Source organism: Amblyomma americanum, chromosome 1 (genome assembly GCF_052857255.1).
Source record: "Amblyomma americanum isolate KBUSLIRL-KWMA chromosome 1, ASM5285725v1, whole genome shotgun sequence".
NCBI classification, from domain to species: domain Eukaryota; kingdom Metazoa; phylum Arthropoda; class Arachnida; order Ixodida; family Ixodidae; genus Amblyomma; species Amblyomma americanum.
The window spans coordinates 203218283-203228804 of NC_135497.1; the positions used below are offsets into that span (position 1 = coordinate 203218283).

At 47.0% G+C, this 10522-nt stretch overlaps 1 protein-coding gene across 1 annotated transcript in view; it reads right to left on the reverse strand.

Moving 5' to 3' along the window:
* The window catches only part of LOC144114510 (protein spaetzle 3-like), a 78287-nt gene extending 68136 nt beyond the window's left edge, over positions 1-10151 (reverse strand). Inside the window, exon 1 of the mRNA XM_077648303.1 lies at positions 9894-10151. Within this exon, the coding sequence (XP_077504429.1) occupies positions 9894-9908 (15 nt within the window). The 5' untranslated portion in view covers positions 9909-10151. The remainder of the gene's footprint in view (positions 1-9893) is intronic.
* Between the last annotated feature and the right edge of the window lie 371 nt (positions 10152-10522).

Sequence of the window (10522 nt, forward strand, 5' to 3'; positions counted from 1 at the left end):
TTGGTTTTGTTAACCGCGGATAAGGAAGGGGGTTTTGCGGTATTCCCCAAGGATTGTTTTAATCAAAAAGCGGGGGGTGCGGTTCACTCGGTTTTTAATGAGCGCGGTACTGCCTGCCTTGTAAAAGCCAAAACGAAGGCAAAAAAATTGTGCAAGAAGCTCAATTTAGAAGCCCTGTGCTCCTCGATAGATAAGTGCAAAAAAATGAGCCTGAGCATGTTTTTTACAGCAAGAACTCATAGATTAGGTATGCCTTTACGTGTAATTATTTCGGAGAATGGTGCGTGGCAAAAGTGTTTGGGGAAGTTTTTACAAAAGAACTTAGCTCTCTTAACTATTAACGACCCTTATCAAGTGAAAAAATCGGACGATGTAATTGACTTTTTGAAGAATTACCAGGACAAACGGTTGCGTGCCTTCTCAATTGACGTCAAAGACTTGTATTATTCTATCCCACATGAAGAACTGCTAGCGTGCATGAGTGAAGTAATTGACAGGTACGGAGCTGTTGCTTTTCAGAATGCCTCCGGCATCTCCGTACAAAACTTCTTGGCCCTCTTACAAACATACCTTGATTCCACTTACGGTGAATTTGATGGGCGTGTTTTTGTTCAAAAGAAAGGGATATGCATAGGAGCGTGCATTGCTCCATTGCTCAGCGATTTTTACTTAGCCATGCTAGACAGGACCCTTGAAAATCGTCTCATTAGCTCAAATGCTGAAAAAGTTTTCCGTTTTGTAGATGACTACCTGATTCTGATAAAATCCGATGCGGTGAATTTTGATCAAGAAGTTAATGCCATTCTTTCAGTTTTTTCTGAAGTCCTCGCGCCTCTTGAAGTGACACACGAAGTACCTGTTGATGACTGCATAAAATTTCTTGACTTGACCCTGTACTTCACTGTTGCACATATGTGCTGGTCTTTTGAACCTAGGAGCAAAAAGTCGTTGCTTCCGTATAGTTCCTCTCATTCGAAGCTCGTAAAAAGGGGCATTATAGCGTCTTGCTTCAGTAACGCCATGAAAAAATCTTGCACCCACAGGACTGCCCATAGTTTTTATTATCAGGTTCAGAGGCTCGTTACTGCAGGATACCCCCTCAACGTCTTAGCAGCTGTAGCGGAGGGGATGCTGAAAAAGTTAAAACTTTCCGCCGCTGTCGACCATAGTACCAGAAGAAAAAATGTGTCTGTGATACCCTACATTCATGTTGTATCGCATAATTTGAAAAGAATAGGTAAGAGAGCCGGAGTAGATGTTGTCTTTTCAGCTCCTGTGAAATTGAGAAGTCTGTGCGCGCGTGTAAATGGCCCCAAAAAGTCAAATGAAGGTGAACCCATCTGCACAAAAAAGCATGAGGTAAAATGTGTGAAGTGCGTAGAGAATCTGGTTTATTCGATCCCTTTGAGTTGTGGTGGTTCATATGTTGGACAAACTGGTCGTTGTTTGAACGATAGGCTGAGGGAGCACAAAAATGATGTCAAGAACGCTGCCCGCCACATTGGTGTTCACTGTCGTGATTGTTCGTGCCAGCCTCTGTATGACAAAAGCAGAATTGTTGATAGACACAAAGATCAGCTGACTAGACAAGTTATCGAAGCGTCTGAGATCTTGAAGCTGGGTCAGAGGTGCGTAAGCACCCCTTCTGTCACTATCTTGCAGAAAGAACATGAATTTTTGCACACGTGTTAGTCTTGTGTTATCATATACGTGCCTGGTTGGAGGGATATCTGTCACGGTTCTTTGTGTGTTTTTTCTGTTTTTCTGTTTTTTCAGTGTCCCTGGCGCCTTTATAAGCATGGCTTACTGAATAAACATTCTGTTGTTAGTCAGCGCTGTGTATCGTCCTTTCTTGTCCTCTGGCCTTGTGCCGTTGCGCTGTTTCACTGGAATTCTAACGTGCGCTGACACCGCCCAGTACATATGGGCCTCTAGCGTTTCAACGTGTTCTTCACGAAAGGGCGCCGAAACGTAAACGGGATGACGTCACCGCTGTTTGTGTGCCTCATGACATCAGAGACGATCAGCGACGATCGGTGCCATCAACAACGCGAGACCGCCCACCTCCTTTCTTTAATTTTCCTTTTCCGAGAGATAGTGGCGGTCCGGAAATGCGCGACAGCTACTCCTTGTCGCATGGACTAGCGAAAGATACACAAGCACACAAAAACGTCGTATAACAGCCTGGAAAGCGCACAAACCTCGATTTTCACGTATTGCAGTTGACGGTAGCATGTTTTCGGAAGTTGATAACGTGCACCATCATTTGCGCTGAAAACAGAATATAAACACAATTTAGCATTATATAAAAAAATAATTCAGCGATGCTAGCTGTCGAACGCACCTAGCTGGCGCGTGAAATGTGCAGGACGCAATTTTAAAGAATCTTAGGAAATCAAGATCGCAAGGTATGAAGACGGCATGTACTAAATGAATATGAAGCATGCGATTGCCTTTGCCTTTCTTTATGGGATTTTGAAAATAAAAGTAACTTGGACGTCACAAGCTGCACAAAGCGTATCAGAAACAAAACTTTATTGAAACATTCCAGTGATGCAGCCTTTCATACATGGCCTTTATTAATACTTTTTTTTTTTTTGCAAAATGGCAAATCGGTTTTGCAGTCGTTGCGGTGTTTCTTGAAAATATATTAGTGCCTCGTCCAGGGAGAGGAAACTACGACACTCTGTCCCAGCAGTCGTGTTCCCTGAAAACTGCGTTGCCAAGCGCTTTTATGAGCGTGACGTGGTTTCCTAATAGGAACTCAACGCTGCACACAGTAAGGCAGCAAAGTCTGGCGTCAGCGGGACGCTTACGTCGATGAACGTTGGTCGTCTTTCTGCTCACGATCGTAGCTCTCTGAAGAGTCTATAGGGCGCTATAGCAAAGAGCGCAACGCGCACCAAAGTTAGCAGGTAAGGTGCGGCGTTGATTCGAATGCCAGCTTAAGCGGGCCGAGGTGTTCTTATCTGACGCGTTTGCAACAAACAGAACTAGCTTTAATTAACAAAACGGCCCGCTTCTCATATCTCTATATCTGTTTCTTTTTTTAATGCATCTGAAATTGTAAAACGCTAGGTTTTTTTTTTTCTTACAGCGATTGCCGTTTTTCGTGAATATGCCTGCCGCAAAGAAATTTTGCTCCTCCAGCACGAACTTCTAGGTTATTAGCCAAACGTCTTCTTGTAGTATTCGATCGGCTACCCCAGTCGAACTGTCCAGCATCACCCAATTGGGTGATTGTCCCAGCACATTTAATTGATGACACTGGATGGATGACATGTCTTACTTCGCGCGGATCCCCCACAAAAACTTGAACTTAGTCTAGCCTCATAAACTGAGATGTCATGTAAGTAAAAGAGCGGAAAGGGTAGAGCAAAGATTTTACTCTATAATTTTTATCAGAAAAGCAATTTTCTTGCCTCATCAGCGAAAATATCTGTAAAATCAGCAAAGCAGGTTCATTGCTAACGACGATGCACTCGACCCTGTTCATGCTATTTCGCAAATGTCACCGCGAAGCTCAGTAAGCAGCCGCCAAGGAGAGGTCAGCGGCGGAGGAGGGAATGAAGTGGATAGCACACGTGCCCGCTTGAATGTCTTGCACAATGCGTGATTTCAGCAGGAACCGGGTGCCACACGCGAAGCGAAACCTGGTTGCGTGTAGAATGACCTCGAAGTTTTTCCATTAGTTCTCTGAAAGATAGTAAACTGAATGCCACGAAAAAATAAGACGGACCACAGTTAGAATCCGTAACCAAAATCTCGGAATGTGCGCTCCGGCACTTAGTCTTCAACTAGCCAACGTGGTAACGGTACATTTTCCCCATTTCGAAGACATCGGTACATGAGCCATTTATAGACACAGGAGCAGAATCCAGCACCACCGCCGATAAAAGCGAGACACGGTGCCCTTCGCAATGCGTAAGCTGACACGCGTCGCGAACCGGCAGGCTCCCTCCTGCGTACTTCGGGAATTGTGGGTGCCAGAACTGGTCACACTTCGTCTCGTCAGCGGCCCTCTGGAGTGTCTGGAAGCCAGCCAAGGCACCAGACAACGAGACAAGACGATGAAGCAGCAGACCCAATTTTTATGCCGGTTTCATAGCGGTTGGCGGCGAAGGATGAAAGAGCCAACGTGTGACCACAAAGGTGAGCGTGGCAGGCGCGCTCACTCGAAGGGTGTCGGGAGCCGAAGAAGCGACCCCTTGCACCTCGGTCGCCTCCACAATACCCACTAGCTTTGCCTGCGACGTCCCGGGCCTCCGAAACCCGGCGCATGTCTATTCGAGTTGAACCCAGCGCCATACTCAGTAGTGCGTGCCGTAATAATGGACGGGTGACATGGGCTAGCTCAAGACCCTATTACCGAGTTACTGCTCAGATTTCAGCGTTATTTGGAGCTAGACGATAGCTTGCGTGTGGTATACTCTCAACACGCGTTAAGAGGTGTCCGTCTTTTCTGTTTTCCGCAACGATAGCAGCGCCCCCACCACGAAGCTCTTCTTGGGTGACCGCCCGCAGGTGACGCAACATGTCAGCGCTCACGGTAGCCCGTTAGGAAAATGCATGAAAAGGCAAGTTTTCCGAGAAGACGAAAACGAGTTTCAAACCTGCCAAATAGACGCAGGAAAGCTAGTTTTTCCTGCCTATATGGCCTGTTCTCAAAACGTAATCAACGCGCTGACGGCGTGCAGTGCCCTTTTTCGGTGTCTAGAGGGAGCACTACACGCTGGAAAGAAGGACATTCCAGGCTGTGGCCGAACACGTGCACCCCCTATTCCTCATACGGCAAAGAGTTGCGGAACTTTTTATTAGATTTTCGAAAAGCTGGAAAACTAGCAGAATAATTTCGCAAACAGTATAGTTTTTGGGTGCTACTTGTAAAACGTATTTAATATGATGCGTCGTGTCTGTTCGTCATGAAGGTTACGTTTCTATTGTCTTCCATTTATAAGCTGAACAAGCACCGACAGCAGGGGGAGTAGCTGCAGAGAACGAGTGCTGGTACTACTCGGAGTTAAGAGATGTTCTCTCTGCATGCAAAGAGGCTAAAAATTGTAAAATGCAAAGGAGCTGTTCAGTATGTCAAGGATTTAATTGATCTCGTTTGTACAGCACATTTCACAGAACAATAAACAGCCTTGGTTAATGTATTGTTATCTTATTCTACCTGGCAAAACATCAGCGCCTTTTCATTAAAATTCAATTGTTCACGCATCCTTCGTGTACTTGCATTTATCCTAAATTAGCCCTCAGAACAAGATGCGAAGCTTTTGTGTACGCAATTACTGCTGCCTGCCTTTTATGGTGTGTACGAAAGTAGTACTTCCTTACATTGGGACCTTCTAAGCGCACAAGCCGCTGCAGTTGCCCAGAGGTTATGGTGCTCGGCTGCTGACCCGAAAGGCGCGGGTTCGATCCTGGCCGCGGCGGTCGCATTACGATGAAGGCGAAATGCTAGAGGCCCGTGCATACTGTGCGATGTCAGTGCACATCAAAGAACCCCAGGTGGCAGATATTATCCGTAGCCCTCCACTACGGCGTCCCTCATAGCCTGAGTCGCTTTGGGGCGTTAAACCCCATAAATCCGTAAATCCAAAATCTAAGCATATACTTCACTTTTGCAGGTACTCCAGAATTACTTGTAGGCTATCTGGTGGATCTGGTGGGAACTGGAGTGTGCTGCTTGAATTTGCAATTTACAGAGACTGCAGTTACATCAAGCTCCCAGCGTAAAATCCTCAATACAAACAGCACAGTATATAGCTATACCACCGCGCTGACCCTGGTGAAACCTTCTACCGCTTCTGTCATTTTTCTGCCGCAATGTTGTGCCTTGGTTTTCTTGCAAGACGGGCAGGCGGTATCGAGTGAATTTCATGCACGCTCGCGGTATCTACTCAAACTACCCGAATAATGAAAGCGCAGCTAGAACATGCGACGGGTTTGAAAGCGGCCGGCAGTACTCCTCATTAATTCGTTCGACGAGCGCCGGCTATGTTTGTCGCTACCGCTTCCGCCGAGAAAAGGTCGTAGAAATTGCTAGCTACTAATAATTAATTTGCCACACTGGTTACTGCGATCTTAGTAACCGTATGAAGTAGAATGACAGATGTGATGATTACTAACTGATGAAGCTAGTAAGCAGCCCCCCTCCCAAATACCGCATCATAGTTGATAGTTTCTAACTAGACGCTGTCACCAGTAACGAAGGAAACATAGCGCAGGAACAAAAAGACGACGACGACGAGGCAGGATTGGCGCTTGTCATGTCTCGTCGTTGTCTTTTTGTTCTTGCGCTATGTTTCTTTAGTTACCATGAATTACCAACACGCCCAAGCCTATTCAATGCTGTCACTAGTGGCGGAGTATTATATTTTACCTAAAAAACGTTTTGTACAGTGACGTTTCCAATTGGCACACATTTTGACCATCCGCAGGATGTCCTCGGTCCTTTCCTCATGGGATATCCGAAAAACAGCAAGAAAACTATACACCTGCGTGGTGACACACCTTGAACAATTCAACCCGAAAAGCAGTGGCACTTACTATAGCCTGACAGTTTCAGGCTAAGTCAGTTGGGCATACAAAGATTCCGCAGAGACCAAAGCAATCAGTAAAGCGTGTGCGTCCCACATAAACACACATCAGCACTACATAACGAAAAATGTTACGCAGCCACCAAATGCACATTTGCTGCGAGTTCACATACCCTGCTCTCTCCTGCCCGCTCACAATTGCACGATGGTGTAAGCCAAAGGTACAATAAACACACCTCCTGAGCACTTCGTTTCTTTAGTGAATTCCAATAATTCGGCCCCAAGTAATTATTTTTTCGTTAATTTGCGCGAAAGCCTGCAATTCTTTGATAACCAAGAGCTAGCTACCAGAAAAATTCTCATTTCGCGCCAAAGAGATAATATTCGTGATGACAAGCGAGACGTCAAGAAATCCTGCGCCACGACTAATCCGTCTCCATCTGACAACACAGCATCCTCTCCCTTTTTGTTATTAGTCGTTTTCATACTATGTATATTGCACCTCATGATTCACGTACCACTCAAAACATCCAGGTGCAAGGCACAGGGCACACCAATCGTTTTGTCTCTCCCATATTACTGTTATTTCTACAAAAAAAAAGCGAAGCAAAGCCAAAGAATTCGCTCGCCCGTCTTGAAACAGCCATTACTCGTAGTGCGGGAAAGTGTATGGCGAATCATCGCTGACACTTTACGCTGCTTTCTTTTTGCACAATGTCCAGTTTTTGGAACTTCGTTCAGAGCGGACGTCTTTAGAGGTTGCCTGTCGATATGTACAAGGTTTTCATCGGAGTCAATAGTCCGTTTACACTGCGTAGCGAGAGGCTAAAAATATTCTGTTGATTCGCGAAGTGCCATGTCAACCACCCTGTACACATCTAAAACGGAGCATACGCGTCTCTTGTGCGACTTCTGTGAAAGTGAAACAGCAAGGGAAAACATGAAGCGACAGAAATGAACGTGCAACCATTCCTTGCCTCCCCGGCGGGAAAGTGGGGAAGGGGGAGAGAAAAACCAAGAGTCGACGAACGCTCGTTGACTTTGGAAAAGGAGCTGTGCCATGCGCTCCTTTCAAGACATGTGCACCGCGCGATACCCGCTGACGAGTTCCATACGCGGGCCTCTTTCTACTTCGAGAACAGTAGAAGACAAGTTTTGCACCTATATCCTCAACTGAAGTATAATTATATACCTCGCTCCGTCCAGTTTTATCAGAGTCCTGATATTTGGTATAATTGGGTAAGAAATTAGCCATCCTACTGCTTATTTTGTGCGGATATTTTAGATCGCTGCAACGTTCAGATAAACAAGGAAGAACGACAAGAGGTGCGTACAACGCAGACTTCGAATTCTTCTAGGCTTAATGGAGTCAAGCGTGACATGCACCAAGGCGCGTGGCATATCTTCCGGGCCTAATGCACCCCGCTGCGTCGTATATATATATATATATATATATATATATATATATATATATATATATATATATATATATATATATATATATATATATATATATATATTGTTGCGCTGCCGGAACATGCTCGTTTCCACGCACCTTCAGACATTTCAGACGATTGGCTTTGGTGACTGCTTCGAAATAAATTTTGACCCCCCCTCCCACACACACACACGCACGTACACATGCACACACAAATAAAAATAAACAGAAGTACACGATAACGTCTTATTGCGGTGAAAAAACACACATTATAGTATTTTACCTACCCCAAACTACACCCGACTGCGAGACAAGCCACAGTGAAGGGAGTCAGATCAACCTTGATCACTTCGTGTTCTATAAACTGCAATGAAATCTCACACGCGGTCTTGCACTTCTGTTTCAATGGCGGATGCCATGGTTGGGCATCGAAACATAGACACCGTAATCAGCATAACAGCGCCATAGCCGAGGAAATATACTTTTGAGAGTCCCCAGGTGGTGGCACTTGTCAGTTGTACTAAACTGTACAGATGTGAGCATTCTTTAAACACTGCAAGATTTGACCTGTGGACCCGCGAACATTTCAGCGACAGCTAAATACATGAAAGTCATCCGGTGGAGACCCTTGCACGAGAGGTACAGCTATCGGCAATATAAAAAGCAGCGTGTTATTTGCATTCAACCAACGTTTACTCCATAAGTAACACTTCTCTTGTTCTAAATAGTCTACCTTAGGACGGATAATGCCCATGACACTTCTACTTCAGTAACGACGAAATTTGTACTTTAGCGAAAACTGACTGCTCCCATTTATTTTGAAGCTACCTATCAATTTCATTCAACTAATTGTTCCTTACGTTTATGGAGGAATGCAGAGGGAGAAGAGCAGCGCGCCAAGTCCGGTGAGGCCACTTCTTTTAGGCTTCGTCGCAGTGGAATGAATCTCGGCTTTCAGTAATTCCGAAGATTTTCATATTTTTATTTTATGGTCATCAGCGTACAAAGGTATATGATGCAGCACTATCCCACAGCACTGTGCTATCGTGGGTTCGAATCATAGCACCTAAGTGTGTTTACATCAAGTGGGAATGCTCCAAAATTTGAAGATCATCAAGCTATCGAAACAATTTGATTCGCTATGTGAATATTTGCTGACAATTTGTTCTTACCCTTTCTTTTTATGCAGATAATGGTTTGGTTAGTTGGTTTTAACGTCCCAAAGTGACTCAGGCTATGAGGGACGCCGTAGTGGACGGTTTCGGATAATTTCAATCACATGGGGTTCCTTAACGTGCACCGATATGGCACAGTTCACGAGTCCCTAGCATGTCGCCCCCATTGCAATGCGACCGCCGCGGCCAGGAGTGAGCCCGCGTCCTTCGGCTCAGCAGCCGAGCCCCATAACGACTGAGCCACAGCTGCGCCTTAGCAGATAATGTAAGGGAACTGTGGGGCCGAAACGGTTTTCTTTTTTTTTTTAGATTACTTTCATTTATCCCTGACAGTTCGCCCAGTATATTCAGCTAACATGAATAGCACCAGCAGGCCGCTGCAGACAACGGTCACTTCAATGACGGTGCTAGTCGGTTTTGCACGGCACCTCTTTGGAGAAAACTCTGCCTTTGACTGGATGTACCATACATGCCAACATGAAAATCCCTTTGCTGACTGGATACTGACTGCGCCGATCGCTCACCGATCCGGCAATGTCTATGGAGAATGTTCTTTGTTGGACACTTTGCAATAGGTGTCCAACAAAGAGCGAACGCCGCTTTCTTTCGGTGAACCTCGCGTGCTCTTCTCAGCGAGACCCGTATCTATGGGGGCGAGCTGCCGTCGATGGCAGCGGCAGCAGCCCGGCGAGAGACCTCTCTGGTTCGCCGGCGTCGAGCACCGCGATCGCAGCTCACCTGACGCCAATCCATGTCGTTCTTAGCCGCATGGAGTCGCAGCCCATTCACAGTCTCCCAGACGATCTTCTCGCTTGAAATCGGCGGACCGCCATGCGCGGGGGTAAACCCGGGGGGCTTCTTCGCTCGGCCGCGTGGTCGCTCGCCTCGCAGCAGGGGAGAAAGCGCGACCGCACTCGGCAAGGCTCGACCGGCGCTCCGTCGCCGTGCAAGTGCCGGCCGCGCTCACGAACTCGCCGTCGCCCGAAACCACGAGCCTCCCCCGCCGGCCTCCTCTCCCTCGGGCCTCCTTGCCCGATCTCGTTTTCTTCCTTGCCCACTTTCCAGCCCGCCTTTGTCTCAGCCGCGCTTTCGAAACGCCCCGTACGCTACGCGGCCGGGTCACCCTTTCCCTCAGGCCCTCGCAGCCCGAGCTGTCGGGAAGTCGGCGAGGAAGCTGGTGCGGTACGGTTTGCGGAAAAGGGCCGTTGTAGCGTGAATACACGCGCGCCGTCCGAGAGCCCACTTTCGCATGCATCGCAACGGCGGAGCAGCGGAAGGACTGACGTGAGGCGAACTCATAGCCCTTGCGCCACTTCAGGCGTCCCGACCAGGTCCCGACGTGTCCAAGGGTGCATGTGAGCGCTGAC